This window comes from Peromyscus maniculatus, chromosome X (assembly GCF_049852395.1).
Source record: "Peromyscus maniculatus bairdii isolate BWxNUB_F1_BW_parent chromosome X, HU_Pman_BW_mat_3.1, whole genome shotgun sequence".
Taxonomy (NCBI): domain Eukaryota; kingdom Metazoa; phylum Chordata; class Mammalia; order Rodentia; family Cricetidae; genus Peromyscus; species Peromyscus maniculatus.
The window spans coordinates 74,566,374-74,585,333 of NC_134875.1; the positions used below are offsets into that span (position 1 = coordinate 74,566,374).

Here is an 18,960-nt window from a genome sequence, read left to right on the forward strand (position 1 = left end):
ATGCCATATTTTGTAGGTCTTTGAAGGGTTTGAAGATTACCTACCTAATTGAATTATATCTATGTATACCTAGAGAACTTAACATGACTATAAGTTAGACTATCATAGAACACTAATATTAATCTGCATTTCTTAATTATCCATTACAATTTAAATGAGTTACATAAACATAATATCTTAAATGAGAGTAGAAATATTTATATATAGTATAAGAAAACCAACTCTAAAATTGTATAAATAAACTAAAATCCATAGCAATGTAAAATAGTTTTAAACAAGTTGCTGCTTTTTAAAAGTAGATTCAATAATTTACCTTTCATCCTATCATATCTATATCCTACAGGCTCTTAGTATATGAAGCCTATAATCTGTGATCAAAAATATTTGTCAGTCTTTTATACATGTATACTCTAGAGAAACTTTCTACATAGAATTCTAGCCTTGTCTTTTTTCTTGTCTAATATGTACCTTAAGTTCCCTAGGTATTATCGTGATACCTATCATAGAAGGAATAAACACTTAACTCATAACAATATTACATACTACAGTTTATTTTTTGCTGCATTAGGGATTTATAAGTTCGATCAGATTTAAAAACAATGAAACCTCAGATTTACTTAGCTGTAATAAGGGTATGTTTATTAGAGTCATCTGTAAGTTTCTGCATGATAAAATGATATATTTCTAAGCCGGGCGGTGGTGGCGCACGCCTTTAATCCCAGCACTTGGGAGGCAGAGGCAGGCGGATCTTTGTGAGTTCGAGGCCAGCCTGGGCTACCAAGTGAGTTCCAGGAAAGGCGCAAAGCTACACAGAGAAACCCTGTCTCGAAAAAACCAAAAAAAAAAAAAAAAAAAAAAAAAAAAAAAAAAAAAAAAAAAAAAAAAAAAAATGATATATTTCTATATACTTCATCAGATAATAGCCATCATTTGGAGCTTCCAGTTTATAATTCCATTCCCATCTTTTGAAATATTGCTTTTTAATGCTGAATACATTTACTGTTTCTCAAAATTTTTGGTCTCTAATTTTATGCTCCTTCTCTATTGAGATGAAAACAGTACATTAATATTCAATTGGTTTATGGATGGCTAAATTTAAAACAAAATTGACTTTAAATTTTAACAAATTTAATAAAATTCTGTTGCTCTTTTGATTTAGAAGATACATTCACATAGATTTCTTTTAATAAAATGTGTTGAGTCTTTTTGATATCAAATGAATTAAGGGTTCTGAATTAATTATTTGTAAAAAAGTTTTTATTTTTCTTCCCTTTATAAGGAAAGATACTTTTAAAACTTTAATTCTTTTAAAATACACTGAATCTTATTTTGTGGCAAACTGAGTGGTCCATCCTAGATAATTTTCCATGATTACTTAATAATGTGTGTTTCTGTTATTTTTATGTATTTGCATTTGCTTGGCTGTGCATGCGTTCATGCTTGTGTGGGCATACACAAACAATGGCACATGTACTATAGTATGAGTGAGGTAGTCAGAGGAAAACCTTCACATTGCGAGTCAGTGTGCTCTTGTTACCAAATAGATCCTGGGGATGTAGTTCAGTCATCAGTCTTGGCAACAAGTGTTTTCACCTTGCCCTTATGCTTTTAAAGCAATTTTTAATTTAAATTCTATTTTTTTCTGATACAAATTTGGATGTCTGTGTTTTCAATTAGTTTCCATTTCCAAGGGAAACTATTTTTGTCCCTCCATTTTCTATCCATGGGTATCCTATGTGCATCGACATAGTATGGTTCAAATCTGTTATTTTTAAAAATGAATTCAGACAATTTGTCCTTTGACTATAGAATTTATTCCAATTAAATGTAACTACTGATGTTGAAGGACTTACTACTGACATTTGTTAGTTTTTTTTCTCCATGTGTTGTGGGTCTTGTTCTTCTCTTCCTGCTTTCCTTTGAATTTTATTCATTTTGCTATAGTGATATTCAATGACATTCCTTTCTTCCTTTTGTATATGTCCTACAGATGCTTTCCTTCTGGTTATCATTGCAATCGTAGAAAATATATTAAAGTTTTAACCTTATATTTTCAATTGATAATGATTTCCATCACATTGAAAAACACTAGCGATGGATCTTCATTTCTGTATTTTTGCTACTACAACAAATATATATTTATTTTATATACTGTCAATATAGATTATTAATTTTTACAATAATTATTTTAACACAAGATATCACTATGTAGTTGAGGCTGCCCTTGAAATCCTACTGCCTCAGCAGGAGTATTGGGATTATAGGTTTGTGCTAACACATCACTCAAAATACTTTTGTAAGTGGTGAGCATGGAAGAGATGTCCCCATTATTCATCTGTCATGTGGTGGCATGGGTGGAGAAGAGTAGCCCTTCCCCATCATGCAGGTGGGAGAGCTGGCCCTGAGGTCATAAGAGCTGGAGAATTGTCACTGCCCCTCATCAGCTGCAGCACTCAGGAGAATGGCCTCTATACCTCGCCCAGGCAACACAGTAGAACTAACCTGAAGGTGTAGGTATGCGAGAACAGACCCTGAAGACTAAAGCAGAACTGGCCCTACCCCTTACCGCTGCAAGGGGTGAACTAACCAGAGCAATGCAGGAGAGCTCACACTGGTAATGAGGACAAAAGAGAGCTGATATGCTGACCAACCCTGCAACTGCTCTGCAGCTGTCCAGGCCCAGAACCAGGGTTATGATTTAATCCACTCCAACATCCCCCTCATCTGTGCTTTGCTGGAGCACCTGAAGGGGCAGGTCCTGCAGATACAAAGCTGTAGGATCTCTATGACACAGGATAACCAAAAAGAGTTCCAGTGAGGGTCCAGCATTGATAGTGTAGCAGAAACCAGAGGCCTAAAAACAGACCAATGACTATTTACAATTAACTTGTACAAGTAAAGATATATAGATAAAGGGGTTAACTTCCATGATGAGATTGATTTTTTCCTTTTTTTTTCTCTTAAATTTTATTTTATTTTATTTTGGGGAGAAGGTTGCGAGGGCAGAGGATAGATATGAAGGGCAGGGAAATGAATGGGATAGAGATGCATGATGTGAAAAACACAAAGAATAAATAAAACAAAAGTTAATTTTTTTATTATTCAAATTATATGTAAAATTAGAAGTTATTTGGCAGACAAAAATTACTTTAATATAGGTTACTTTTTTTGTTTATGTGCCTATTATTACCCAAAATATGATTTCATATTAATGTAAAATCAAATTTACATTAGATTTTTCATATTAGATGTTATATCATAACAGATCAGAGAAACTATATTGATTTAGATAACATTGTAGTTGTGATCTCTTGAACTCAGTGTATTTTTGTTGAGTAGTTATTTTTGTTTTTCAAAGTATATCATCTCTTTCACTAAGAGAAAGGAAAACTTGTGACATATATCACTGTTTTTCAATATTTCCCATCTGAGTACTATCCAGGCCCCACCCTGCTTAGCTTCAAATATCAGATGAAAAAGAATAAGTTAAGGTTCGTACAGTCATACATGACTTTGAATGTTTCAATTTTTCATTTCCATGTGTATGCTCAAAATCAATTATATTTCAGTGTAGACAAATACTTATCTTAATTGAAACAATCTTATGCTCCTTTCTTTCACTTCTTAAATAGTATCACAAACTATGATTTTTTTCAGGGAAAATAATAATAAATAATGATAATTAAAATAATAATAGACTGACTATAACTACTTCTTTCTCACTAAATGACACTTCTTCAATTTTTATATTACACAAAATTCCTGAAAAAAAGGTTATGAAGATTTCTAGGTTCTTGTTGCACATTATGACATAGTAATTTGAATATTTTAAATTTAACCAACAAAGATTTGTCACAGAGTACTTTTAGCATTTCTTTGACTAGAAAAAAGTAATTGTTATGGAAAGAATGCCATGGAATACATTCACTTAAGCTACTCTTCAACATTAAAAGGTAAGGAGAATAAGTCACATGTTAATTGTCAGGGTTAAAACACTTTTGCTTTGAAACAGTTGAATTGTTTTGATGTTGTTTAGTGCAGCCAAATGTCTCAATCTTGTTTCTGTTAGTCATTTTGTATTCAATGACACATTTTAACTCTTTTTTGTGTCATTTAACAAACACCTAATGGATTTAACTCTTTTGGAGCATCACATTTTCTTCATGAAGACAAGAGGGCAACAGGCATGATTATACTTAAACACCACCTTTATTCCCTATTTTCTCTCAAACGCCAATCTTCTTTTTCTTTCTGTCTTGACAGCATAAAGTGCACTTATTGTTTCAGTATATTTTTTGGTGCCTTTTCCAGGAAGCTTCTAGCTATATTAATTAGAATGCCTTTTTCTGGGAAAAATCACATAGCCTCTCTGATAATTGTCAGAATTTTATTTTGTTCTTATAACAAGTTATTAGTTAAGTGCTGTCAAGAAGGAAGTTATTTTTCCCTCCAGACAATACAAATGTTGTGCTTGGGTCTTTTAGGCATAAATTATAGACAGTAGCAATGTACTAGTATTAAATTCAACATAATTAAAATTGAGAGTGGGCTATAATAAACTCACTAAGGGAAGAACAACCCTTCCTTCTGGCATGTTGAATACAAATGTAAGCAATATTCTCTTTGAAATTAAGGGTAATTTAATTTAATTTTAATTAAACATGAATATAAGATCCTACTATAGAGAAAAGTTCATTGTTAATGTTAGTCGTCTCACTTTAAAATTTGTAAGGTGTAGTTTGAAATATCAATAAAAGCTTTCTTAAGTTGGAGTTAATGCATGACAGAGCATATTTATTTACATGGAATATTTTTTGTTACAATGGAAAAACTGCATCTATATACATGGTGTTTTATATGTAAAGAGCTTAAAGGTGATATACTTGAAAGAATAATAAACTTTCAAATAATTTGTGGCACAGTACTATAGTCAGTTTGTGGACAGCAGTATAATGAAGATAAGAAATGATTTATCAATTGTATTGTGCATTCTTTCAAAATTCCAGCAAATTAATGTAAAACTAATTGCATAACACATATTTCTTCATTACACAAAACAATGTCAGCCTGCAAGATACAGCTGAACTTCCACTTCAGTAAAGGCAGTTAGTGTCAATCATTTTCCAAAGATTTTCAACAGTACATAATAATAGTACATAGAATATCTTATTTGCTCTATAGTAGTAAATGCCAGTTAGAACACTGTGATTATTATGAATAATGAACACATTGTATAAGGTATCTAAAACTATTTTGGCTTATTTTTACATTGAGAAAACACAATAAATTAGATATTAGACAGCTCTGATCACAATCATTTAGTCCTTAAATTTAGGCACACTTTTAGATAATTTTAAGATATAGAAAATGAGCATTTATATCTACAAATATTTACATGTAACTTCTGGGGCTAACAACATAAATTCAAATAAATTGTAGTCGGAAAAAGCCCTGAGTTAAAAAGGATAATATGTTTTCTTCCTTAAGGTCATATGTCTCTGCTACAGAATCTCAGGGGTATATAGAATAATTGTGTTTAGAATCATGGCAATTATGCCTGTATTTCTGAAATTTCTATTTTGCAGGTTATATTCAGCAATTAAATGTTTAGTTGTTTAAGGCTCCCTTCTCACTTTTATCCATCTTATGCCCCCTTTTAGATCAGTGTTTCTCAGAGCCCTGGAATCATGAATCCTTAGCGTCACCCAGAGCCTTCTTAAATGAGTGATTGTATGAGCAGATATGGGCCCCAGAAATCTGTATTTTAGTAAGATTCACAATTTATTTTGACCTTGAGAGCCACTGTCCAGATTGTTCTTACCTATGTCCATGACTTCAAATGTCATATCAATGTAGATGACTCACAAATTATATCTCCAGCTGAATCTTTTACTCTGAGCTCCACTCAAAGTAACTATCTACTTTAAACACCACAGGATATAAGAAGATACCCCGAATGCTATGTGCTCCCAGATAAAACACACACTCTTGTCTCATAAACATGATACTCTTCCATTATCCCCCATCTTACTAAAAATTATGATGAAATTCATCTTGGTTTATATGCCATAAACCTAGTAGTCATCCTTGACACTTTCTACACCTTCAGTTCCCATAGAAAACTGAGTTGATTTTTACCTCCTAAAGGTATCTTGAATATATCTACTAGTTTTCAATTTCACTGCCACCATTATAATCCAAGTAAGTCTTTTTACCTATCTCTCTGTAAGCCCTTTACTCCTTTTTTCTCATTTTCTTCTCCATAGGATCCTACCTATTTCTGAAAACCTTTTAATGGCTTTCTTTGCCTCTTTAAATAAAGTTATTTACTTGATGGTCCATAAACACTCAAAGTATAAATGTACCTTCTCTATAAGTCCTATTCTGTCACATATTTCCACATTGTGACACCCTGACCTTCTAATACACTAAATAACATTAGGATGAAAATGAAATAATTTTTATTTTTAAAATGTCATTATTTTCTATGATTGAAGGACATACCTGTAACAAAATTGTTACTCAATATACATTATATGAATAAATGAACATAAAGTACTTACTAATTCATCTCATCCAAGCATGTACCAGCAAAGTAGAAATCCTTGATTCTTGCATGGGTGGCTTGGAAAGCACTATGGGAAAAAGGCAAAAAGCATAGAATTTACTTTTCTTTCTAACAACTGTTAGAACATTTAATCCTATAACACTCTGAAAGGATTGAAGCAGCCATCTAGTAAAATCTCTAATCTGGGTAAAATGAAGCCTTAAATGATTAAATAACTTGCCAAAGGTAATGCGTTGGTAATGGAAAATTAAGAAGGACACTGATTTTTTAATCAGGCACTCAGAAAGTATTCTGATTCTTAAAAGAGGGAGGGGGACTGGGAGGAAGGGAAGGAATGGGGATTGTGGTTAGAATTTATTGTATGAGAAAAGAATAAAGAAAAAGAAAACAAGATTTGGAGCACTACTGTTTTTAAGCAAACCGGTGAACTAGGGTATTTTAAAATAATTGAGTTATTAATCAGATTCTACACTTCTTCAGAATAATGAAGTTTCTCTCAAATAGTTCTTCTAAATCCCATTAAGTATTTTTCTATTGATATGTAGAAAAATAAATATGGCTCTCTTCTTTCTCTTGATCTATGTCTTTTCAAAAGCAAAGGATGTGCCTATGCCTATGAAATAATTTATATCTATACATCCATCTATTGTCTATCTATCATATATCTACCTACCTACCTACCTACCTACAAATACTGTCTGGAATGAAAGACAGTACTTAAAGAGTAGTGTCAGTTTGGCAATAATATAAACTATGCCTTAATAGAAAAAATAGAATTTTTCTGAGGATCTTTCTTTGTTTAATTTACTCATTAATATCATTATCAATCATATATGGATATAATTCCAATTCCTATCCTTTTCCTTCATGCTGTTTTCATATATGTAAATGTTATTAGAATTAGCAGAAATTTTCTATGTGCCTCTTATTCATTAATTCATGTATTTTACAGTTTAAATTCTCATGCGTAAAAGATATACTTTCAAGTAGAAACAATGATGCAAATTAAGACAAAAAATGAAGAATTTTTAAATGTCCTGTTAAAACAAAACTCTGAGAGCATCAATTTGAATGTTATTAATGTAGTATAGGGCACTATGTAATATTATGGAATATTTATAACACTGAGTTTCTTTTGATCAAAACCAAACTCTTGCATATCTCCTATCACAGTATTTTCTAGTAATTTTTTTTTTTGGTTTTTTGAGACAGGGTTTCTCTGTGTAACTTTGCGCCTTTCCTGGAACTCACTTGGTAGTCCAGGCTGGCCTCAAACTCACAGAGATCCACCTGGCTCTGCCTCCCAAGTGCTGGGATTAAAGGCGTGCGCCACCACCGCCAAACTCTAGTAAATTTAATATAATCTGATCATATCCCTAGTAACAGAAGCTCTTGATTATTTTCTTTTAGAGTTTATAAGTCACCTTACAAAATTGAGAATTTTCTGATATCTACCTTCATACAAAAATGTTTTTTTTTCAATAATGACCCTGATTCTGCAAATTCATCTCACACTAGCAATAAAGGATCATCCTGATATTGCTTCATTAATTGGGATATTACTTTCAAATAGTTTGAATTTACAATCAGTTCAATTCTTTTCTATTTAATATATGTGTTAAATGGTTATTTAATTTATTTAAATATTCTCACAAACTGGTAGAAAACATCCAATATTACTCTTTTGTAAAATAGCGGTGTTGGCCTTCATCAAGAAAACCTCTTTTGGAAGTTTTAAAAACAATAAATCTACAAGTACACTTAAATCCTTAAATCCAAATTGCTTCTTTTAAGGGAAGCCTTAAGTTTTAGTAGTTTAAGCTTTCCAGCAGCATGCTAATGAATTAAGAGTTCAACTGGAACTGGGGTTGTAGCTCAGCAGTGGCACACTTGCATCGGATATCCAAAGCCACTGGTTCCAGGCCCTGCTTCACACAAAATGTTAAAGCTTCCTTAAATCCAACAGACTGCCAGTTGCTAGATGAAAAACTTGGCCAAGTACATTTAACCTCTCAGTCATCTCATCTGTAGAAGCAGGACAATGCCCCCCTGGAGATGTATTATATCACATAACATAGGCTAATTGCTTAGCACACAGCACCTGGTAGACAGTGTGTACTGAAAATATAGAAATCAGGAATTTCATAGGATCAGATTTTCCAACTAATTTTCAAGGCTAGCAACAGAAACATTGTACTTTTCAAACACCTTTTCATAGTACCTGAGAGTTGAGACTGGATTAAAATTTGGGCTTCTAAGTTTTATTGTATCAAAAACTCTAGATGAAACATGTTCTCTGATATTGCTTTAAATGCTTGAAAATATGCAATGGAGTTTTAATTTTCTCATACTCGTTCAGTCTGTAATTTACTACTTCAATCTTGTTGGGTCTGTATATACATTTCAGTTTATAATTATTTGAGATATTAATTCCAGTATTTGGCATATATTCAAATTCAGATATGAAATTCCAATTCAAGAGTGGGAATTGACCAAAGAAACACCGATTTTTTTATTGCTATTTACCCATGTATGTTTTTTCACCTTACGGTTTATATCTTTTTGTTTGTTTGTTTGTTTGTTTGTTTGTTTTTATTTTTTGAGACAGAGTTTCTCTCTGTAGTTTTGGTACCTGTCCTGGATCTCTGTAGAATAGGCTGGCCTTGAACTCGCAGAGATCTGCCTGGCTCTGCCTTCAAGTGCTGGGATTAAAGTTGTGTGCCACCACCTCCCAGCTCACCTTATGGTTTATATCTTAAATTTCTTGGTATCACTGCCTTCTTAATTTCTAAAGCTCTCTTAGTAACCTAGCAACAAGGGTATTACATACTTGCACACTTCCTGTTATTTACTCCGTGTGCTAAGTCATATATCTAGATGACTGCTGCTATTTTTCAATCATGTATTTAGTCATAGCTTATGTTCCTATAGTGAATCTGTTAGAATATCATAGCTTGTTTCTTTTATGAAAGGAGGAGAAGCCTTTGTAATAACCTCTCTCACAGCCTTTTAAAAAGAGTTTCATGTAGAGCTTTGTTTAATATAATTTTGTTTTTAACTTCCTAGATGACCAAAAATAGTGTTTTAAGATTCCATAGATCAGTTTATATAAAAATTACTTTAAATTTACTTACTTACAGCTCTCCAATGTTAATGATGATTTATAGAACATATTTTTACAAGTTCTTAGTTTGTCCAAGTCAAAGCAGAGGGGAGGTGGTTAATCATTTCCAGAAAGGGCACTTTTAATAATTTGGTGCCGGGCGGTGTTGGTGCATGCCTTTAATCCCAGCACTCGGGAGGCAGAGGCAGGCGGATCTCTGTGAGTTCGAGGCCAACCTGGTCTACAAAGCGAGTTCCAGGAAAGGCGCAAAGCTACACAAGAGAAACCCTGTCTCAAAAAAAAAAAAAAGATTTTGGCAAAGAATGCATCTGTCAGACTGCTGGTGTTAATATGCACAAGCCATTGATCTAGTCTCTTTCTAATACCTTTGAAGAATAGCACTTCTGTGGACTAATTCCAGAAAGGATAAAAAAAAATACAAAATTTGTACGTAGATAGATAGACAATTATAATTCTAAAAATACTTCTGTAGTTTGTTTGTATACAAACTTATCATGTGTGTAAATTGACTCTTCCCATGGACAAAACTGACATCAAGCATGTTCAGGGCAGGATGGCTGTAGATCATAGTCTGATCATGGTCTGCCGTAATTTACCTAGTTCTATAAATGTTAAAGAATAAAAGGAAAGTGCTTTTGCTGCATCAAGAACAGATGGCCTTTATTACAAAGCAATTTTCTCCCTGTGCATCCTGTGCAATGAGGTCAAATATTTGGTGCACAATTTTCTAGAGTCTTGGTATGAAGCTGTTCCAATTTGCTGCTATTAAAAGTAAAACATCCAGTGACTCATATAAGGATATATCCTTTTTGGTATTCAACCTTTTTTTTAATCAAATTTTGTGAATGTTCTTTGCATATTGATGTTAGAAGATTTATGTTTCAATGTTCTTTCCCCCTATTTTTAAGGTACTGTATTTTTGTGGTTTTGTTCTTCATAAGTATAAATATGATGCAGCTGACAAACATTCATGAAACTACTGAATGCCTCTTTAAATTGAAAAACTTCAACAATTGAGTCCACCAATGGACATTTAACATTTCTCTTATATCATAAGTCATTCAAGACATTTCTGAAAGTCAAAGAAAACTGTGATAGCACAAATTAGATATTTTAGCATATTTTATGTTGAGAGTATGGCTTATCTAAAAAAGAGAATTGGAGAAGAATAAAATAACAATCACAAGTGATAGGAGTCTGATCTAGGTTCCTTGCATATATGTTATGGCTGAGTAGCTTGGTTTACTTGTGGGATTCCTAATAGTGGGTGTGGGGGTGGTCACTGACTCTTTTGCCTAATTATAGGACTCTTTTCCTCTTGCTGGGTTGCCTCATCCAGCCTTGATGTGATGGTATGTGCCTGGTCTTATTTTAGCATATGCAGTGTCTGGTTGATGTCCCTTGGAGGTCTGCTCATTTCTGAGGGGAGACTGAGGGGGCATAGGTCTGGGGGAAAGGAGAGATGGGGGCCCTGGAGGGAAGGAAGGGAGGGAAAACTGCAGCTGAAATGTAATATACAAAATAATAATAAAAGAAAAACAATCATAGTGAAAAATGGGGTATCCCTTACTGTTTATGTAAGTCATCAATTTAAAGTATAACATTCTTCCCACAATAAACAGATTTTCAAAAGTTGAGTGTTACTCCTCTTTATTCTAAGTCATATATTGTCACCAAAAAACAGATTACTTTACAAATTCTTCATTTAAAAATAATTTTACTACTTTTTAAAATGCTCAGGCATTTTCATGAAGTAATGACTATTTCATAATGTGAATTGTGTATTCATAATTAATCTTTTAAAATAAAATTTTCAATTAAGTATCATACATATAAGACATTAAAACCCCGATAAAATGTTCTTTCTCCAGAGTATCATAATATTGATAGCATAGAATCAGTATTGGCATCTTTCTACTAGCAGAATTGTTCACTTTAAGGGAACTGACTTAATAATTACTTTATATATCAGATTAAATAAAAACTTAGATCATATAATTAGACTTATCAGTAGAGAAAACTCACTAGAAAATGTGAAAATTCACTGATTTTTTTTGCAATGCTATAGGTTTAAAATTTTTATTTAGGTTAGTATATGTGACCAAATTTATAGCCTTTAGGATTCCCCCACTTTCCTCAAACCATCAGGTTGGTTTACTCCTTCATAAACATACCCAAGAGTTCATAGGAACTAATCATGTCAGAAGAAAGCCTCTTCAAAAAGGCTCATAATAAAATGAAAGTCTAAGAAAACACCATAAAACAACAAAATGATGGCAATTAATTATCATAAATAATATACTTTGACTTTAGAAGCAAGAACTTCTCACTGTAGTAAAAAAATGCTCTCTTGAAGTTTGATTTATGAATCAGAAGTCTACATTTTCTTCTTCCTTAAGTGGTTCTCAATTTATAAGTTCTCTGATTTGATAGTACCTTAAACTCTAATCAAATCTGATTTTGAATTTTGAGTTTCCTTAAATAATTTTCCAAGGAATTTAGGTCTTTCTGGTTATGGAACATTTCTAAGTTCTGGTACTTGAAGTGTATATATATATATATATATATATATATATATATATATATATATATATCACTTAGTTTACTGTGTTTATAGCCCTATTACCACTTAAGTATGTAAATGACATAAAGAAGAAAAAGAATGAAACAAAGTTAGAGAAGGCAAATGGGTAAGAATTCACTTCCATTTTTTTGTGGGGGGTCACTTGATGGACATGGGGATATTTGAGAACTGAGGTGAAGATCTGGTCTATATTCATATATGAGGAGCATTTATGAAACTACTGAATGCCTTTTTAAATTGAAAAAAAAAACCTCAATAATTGATTCCCTCAATGGTCATTATCATTTCTCTTATATCATAAGGCATATATATATATATATATATATATATATATGGAGTTCATTTTCCTTATATATACTTAAATACAGTCAAGTAAGACAAGATATCCCTTAAGGTTTATACAGAGTCTGACTCTATTTTGATATTTGACTGCTGATAGTTTTCATTTTCTACTCTGCCATTTCTTCCTGTTTGGCTAGACCTTTAAACTCTAAAGCCACAGGTGACCACAAGAAAAAAAATCTAACTAATCTCCCTTTTCAAGCCAGTTTTATATAGCTTGGGATGCCTGCCTGTTATGGTCTCCTCAAAAAGGCTCATTCTGTAAATAAACATTTTATCCATTGTCTCTTGCTGTGTGGAATATTAACATCTGCACCAAATTCAGGAGTAGTATTTGTTCCCCTTCTGCAGTGAATCTTATCAAATGAAGAATCACTGATTAAAAAAATACCAGTACTGTGAATGATTTGTCATTATAATGATTGATTTATGTTTTCCAAATTGAAAAGAGCAGGTAAATACTATAAAGAACATAGTAAAAATGAGAATAAAAAAATAAAAGCCTTAAGGTCAGGGGATATGTGTTAAACATGTACAAGTTTGAAAGTATATTTTAAGAATTGGGTCCATATAGTTTTATATTTATATGTTTATTCTCTTTATAATTTAATCATTTACTTTAATGTTCAAGTGACTCAGGCCTTGAATAGCTTAACTCTCTTCCACTTTTAAATTAAGTCTGGTTCTCTGCCCTCAACTTTCTCATGGGTAGATAAATCACACCTGTACATCATAGGCCAGATTTGGAAAAACAATGTAAATTGCAATACTAACTGCATACATAAATACTGTCTAACAATATTTGCAAGTCTGGTAGCAGAAACATAGTATTTGCAGTTGGAAAGCTACACACTAGAATATTTTTTCTACTTACTTTAATAATGAATATTTAAAGACTCTAGCAGAGAGTTTAAGATATAAAAATATTCGTTAATAGCCTTTTATTTAATCTTATTGGTAAATCAAACACTTCTTCAACTTGATGTTTTCCAATTTCTTTCCAAGTTTTCGTGTTTTTTAATATAATTAAAAAACAGTAAATTAAATAATAACATCATTATCCCTACCACTAATGTATGACAGTTGCATTAACTTTGTACCATGCAACATATTTTTATATCTCTTTTAATATCTCTTTAATTGGATTTATTTCTCTTCCTTGGACTTTCTGAAGTCTGTTCATCTCTTTTGATGTCTGGAAAACCAGATACTCTATAATAAGAATATGACTTACATAATAAAAAGCATACCATTCAGGTATTTCTAGCTATCCAATCAGTGTTTCCTAATTATATACTGACCTCCCTCTAACATGTTAATTTTATAATACTTATATAATACCCAGAGTGAACAGCTTTGACTTGTACAATTATAATTATGGCAAATGTAGAAAGATTGTGAAAAATAAAGTAATATTATGATTATTCTATAATATATTCATATTTTAAAATATTTATAGTTAAATAAAGATAAATAATGAATTAGAGTGGTATCATAATTTAAAAATATATTAACTATTATGTTAATCCTATGGGATCTATTAACTATAAGTTCTACTCACAGTATAATCCTGAAACACTGCTTGTCTGAAAAATCATGAAAGGAACTACAAGAAAAACTTAAAATTATAAACTAGACCCTGTTATAGCTCTATTTTAGGGTATTAATTTGAATTCTGAATTTAAAAGTCACTTATTACTTACTGATCTCTTCTGCAGTGTGGAGCTAAGTCAATTCGGAATTCTGGTAGGTAAATGAAACCATCAGCCTTGGTGTCCTAGGAAAGAATGAAAAAATATAAGTGGAAGATTTAAGAGAGAGTTTACAAGTTGAAACGGAAAACAAGAGCTAGGTCACCAGTGTTGTAACAAACAACATTTTTCTAGACTGCTTATTAAGGAATGCAGTTTGCTTAGCATGCACTTGAAATAGCTTTTGCAAAGCAAATGGACCATGCATTTATTAAACCATCAATGGTAACAACAGATTTTACATTAATGATTATACAGAATTATTTCAAAATATGCAAATAGCTCTCACCAACATTAAGGCATTTGAAGCAGACAAAAATATATCAATGAAGCCCAGCAAAGAGAAGAGCTATAGCAGCATTTAGAACATTAATAAACCTTCAGTTGTCTCACATAGAATGATGATTACAGGTATCAATCATTTTCAACTTCAAAGCTTCTGAAATATCTAATAGTGAAATATCTAAGGATGAAATTGTTTAGCATAAGAACATCACAGAGCAGATTTTGAAATTTAATCTTTTATTTCTGTGTCCTTTATATCATATATATAAGCAACCCATCAAATTTGCATCATATTGTCATGAACTGACACAAGGCTGAATACCTTCCTACATGTTTATAGAACTTATTCAATTCTAGTCATCATAAATCTGCCCATGTTTACCAGGCCACTTTTTTTTCTGAGTCACAATTTCTTCAAGGATAAAAAGGGGATTATGTTATTGCTAAGTTGTAACATTTGTAACTCACAAGGGAAAAGATACTTTAGAATATTAAAGTTATGAGAAATAAAAGTCTAGTAATCTTGAAATTAAAAAACAAATCAGAACCTATATATTTTAGTAACAATCTGATAAAGGATCATGTAGAAAAATACTCAAAAATGTGGAACCATTAAAAAAGGTGCCAGAACATTGATTCATCTTATATTAAGTAAATTAATTGTAAGAAAATTCTTTAGGTGAAAACACTATAGTGAATAGAATTTACTATTGTGATGATATTTTCTTGGTGCACCCCAATAAAACTTATCTGAGGATCAGAGGAAAAAGTCAGCCACTATAACAAACATAGAAGTCTGAAATGGTAGCACATGCCTTTAATCCTAGCATTTGGGAGGCAGAGATCCATCAGGGAGAGTGAGTTCAAGATCAAACTGGGGAACAGAGCCAGGCATGGTAACACATGCCTTTAATTCCAGCACTAACCACAGAAGTCTCGAGGTCTGTACAGATAGAGAGGAAATGATGTAGCTGGGTGGAGAGAGGAAGTGAGTTGGCAGAACAGAAAGGCATATAGGTGTGGGTATACAGGAAACAGGTCTCTTTGGAGACTGAGGTGTTGGTAAGGTAAGGTTGCCTGTGACTTGTCATATTCCATTGATCTCTCAGTTTTAACCCCAATATCGGGCTCCAGACTTTTTATTAATAAGACTGTTTAGCAATTCTTCTTAATCTGGTGCCCAATGTGTTTTTCTGTTTAATTTCAACAGGTGTAACATTCATGATATTCATCATGTCTGGCTGGACTGTGAAACGATTTAGTATTTCACATTTGCTCCTGAAAACTTTCACATTTGAAAAAGAAAAATTCCACATTGTTTGAAAAAAAGGGAATAGGAGAATATGATGGGAAATAATATTCATTAAAATCTTATGTGACAGACATTGTACCATGGTTTTTTAAATATGTTAACTACATTATCACAAATATTCATTGATTAAACTATTATATTGGAATATATATATATATATATATATATATATATATATATGGTGGCACATATGAGAGATATATTACTGAATTAGTTAGGTGACACCAGGGGAGATAAATATAGTACATTTGAAAGCTTATTATCTAGGAGGAAACAGTTTTAATATAAGAATAATAAATTAGAATTACAAGGGGTCAAACACTGTGATTAAAGTTATATGACACTGAGAGATAATGAGCATTTAACTGATAGAGTAGGATCAAGAAAGGCTTCCCTAAAGAAGTGATGTATTGAAGTAATATCTGAAGGGAAATTGAGTTGTTAATGAAATTAACATTCAGAGATCATGGAATATTACAAGAAGAAGGAAGACACATGTAAAGATTCCATAAATGGATGGAGCACAGCACATTTGAGAAAACAGAAGTGGCCAGTGTAGCTGGAATATAAAAATCACAGGGTGGATAGTACAAGATATAACAGAAGAGGTACAGGATTTATATAAGGCTTGATAGTCCATCATAAGGACATTTTTGTGTAAGAGTAATGGAAAGTTAGTAATGGCTTTCAATAGGGAGACAAATAAGAAAATGGGGTGAAATGAGGTAGTAGGGATATGGCAAAATTTATATTTAAAAAGATCCCCTAATTACAGTGGTGAACTAGAGGGAGGCCAAAGTGAATATAACAAGACAGAGAGTGGTGCCTATTGAAATTGTTTGAAAGCTAACAATGGCTTGGACTAGACAGTGGAAATGGGGAGAAAATGATGAATTTGATAGATACTTAGGGGATAATTTTGGAAAGACTAGAGATGGATACACTGTATGAAGCAAAAAAAGTAGGATTTGAGGATAACTCCTTAGCAGAAAACCAGAGGGAAGAGATCATTTTAAGGACAGCAGTATAATGAATTTTGCTTTGCACATGTTGAATAGGGGAAATCTTGAGAGCCCTATGGAGAGATAACTGAACTCATGAGTCCTAAATATATGATGAGAAATTTAGGGTATAGCAATAAATATATGTGACTTCAATATGCATATAGTAATTGAGGTTGTATACATTGGAAAATAATTATTGAAAGATGTGTATAAAAATAACAAAACCTAAAGTTGGTTCCTAAAGAACTGAAACTTAAGCGTCTTAGAAAATATGACAATTTTGAAAAAAAATTGTTTAGGAGTGACATGATAAAAATGAGGAAAGGTCCAGTAAAATGAAGTCTGAAGGTGTCTTTTGGACTTAGCAACATCAAAGTTTCATGGTTATCTTCTGAAAACTGTCCCAACAAAGTAGGGGGAAAGAGAGATTAGAGAATACTTGAAGTGAGTTAATGAAAACAGAAAGCATAAAAATAGTATCAAGAAGTTTAGCTGTGCATGACAGGTGTTAAAGTAAATGCTGAAGCTTTAATCAAAGCTCTAGACTCCTCTCCCCAGTGGGATAACTTTCAGAGCATCTTATAGTTGGTATGTCCAAAATAAAACTCATGACCTTGCCAATTCCTTCCTGTAAAATGATATTTGTTTGGCTTTATAACCAGTAAAAGGCACCTCATTCATTTCACTTTTATCCAAATGAAAGGATTCTAGTACTTTTAAAAAAAGTTTGTGACATGGATCTAGTTGAGAGGGAGAGGATCAAAACAAAAGAGAAAGAGAGATGAAAATTTTGGCAAGTATTATGACTCATTTTGAAGAAAATGGGCTTCAAGGAAGATAAATAACTTTCTTGGTCTCTTGGAGTTAATAAGTGAAAGGGCTTGGAGTAAAACCAGGTATTTTTGGTTTCAAAACTGTTAAACCATTGATTAAAATACCTTTACTAGACATACTAGACAACTTGGACAGCCTTTTTAAAAGCAAGAAGTAGCATCAATAGCTTATTCGTGACATTTGGTATTATGAGCATCTTTTTTATTTGCCAGAAGTATATACACTTACTACTAACACAAAGGACTATTTTCAGCAATAGACTTTCTTTGCTTCCTGGTGTACTTACATTCAGATGTGAGAACCAGTAGAGAGTTGAGTGTTTCAAAATAAACCAGTATTTTTTCCAACTAAAAAAGGAGATTCCTCTAGATTCTCTCTTATGCCAAAGCCATCCCTCGCATTTCCCATGGCCCATTTCAGTACAGGCTATTGCACAAAATCGAGGTTTAGAAGAAGAACGACGGTTTTCCTCAGAGAAAAATGTGGGCAAGAGCCTTTTAAACCAAGACACTGCAAAAACAATCAGGAATAAAATGTTAGTTTGGATATCATAGCAATACAGACTTAATTGTTGTAACATTTTCACAAGTTTACAATAATCTAGCAAATCATCAATATTAGAGAGTTGTTCTCACTACAAATGGTAATATTTTTATTTTTCTTTACTTATAGTCATTTATATTTCTTATTTTGTCAGTAGTTATTTAAGCATTCTTTTTGCTTTTCTTCCTATGTTCCACTAATTTTTAAGTTGATTGATATATTAAGGCTATTAACCTTCTGTCTGTCATATATATTCAAAATCTTTCCCCCAGTTTATTTGCCTTTTACTTTTGTTTATGACACTGTGTATATATACAGTTTCCACTATTTAGCCATAGATATGAAAAGCATATTTTTTGCCTTTTATTGTTAGAAGTTTTACTCATTTTTACATTCAAATCACTAAGACATCCTGCTTTTTGTATATCATATAAAATAGGGATCTTGGGATGTTTCTATTTCCAAATGTTCTGACAGTTGCTCTGAACCATCTATTGAATACTCTTTTCTCTACTGATTTCAAGTATTATTATTATTATACTTTGAATTATTTTGTATATTTAGTCTATTTCGATATTTCTAATTTCTTTCATTAAAATATCAAAACATTTTA

At 32.1% G+C, this 18,960-nt stretch overlaps 1 protein-coding gene across 3 annotated transcripts in view; it reads right to left on the reverse strand.

Annotated features, from left to right (window-relative positions):
* The window catches only part of LOC102912650 (connector enhancer of kinase suppressor of ras 2-like), a 410,055-nt gene that overhangs the window by 41,476 nt on the left and 349,619 nt on the right, over window positions 1-18,960 (reverse strand). For all 3 annotated transcript variants that reach the window (XM_042269133.2, XM_042269132.2, XM_076562981.1), the window contains 3 exons: window positions 18,091-18,314; window positions 14,322-14,395; window positions 6,564-6,635 (listed from right to left, as the gene is read on the reverse strand). In XM_042269133.2, coding sequence (XP_042125067.2) covers window positions 6,564-6,635; window positions 14,322-14,395; window positions 18,091-18,314 — 370 coding nt within the window. The remainder of the gene's footprint in view (window positions 1-6,563; window positions 6,636-14,321; window positions 14,396-18,090; window positions 18,315-18,960) is intronic.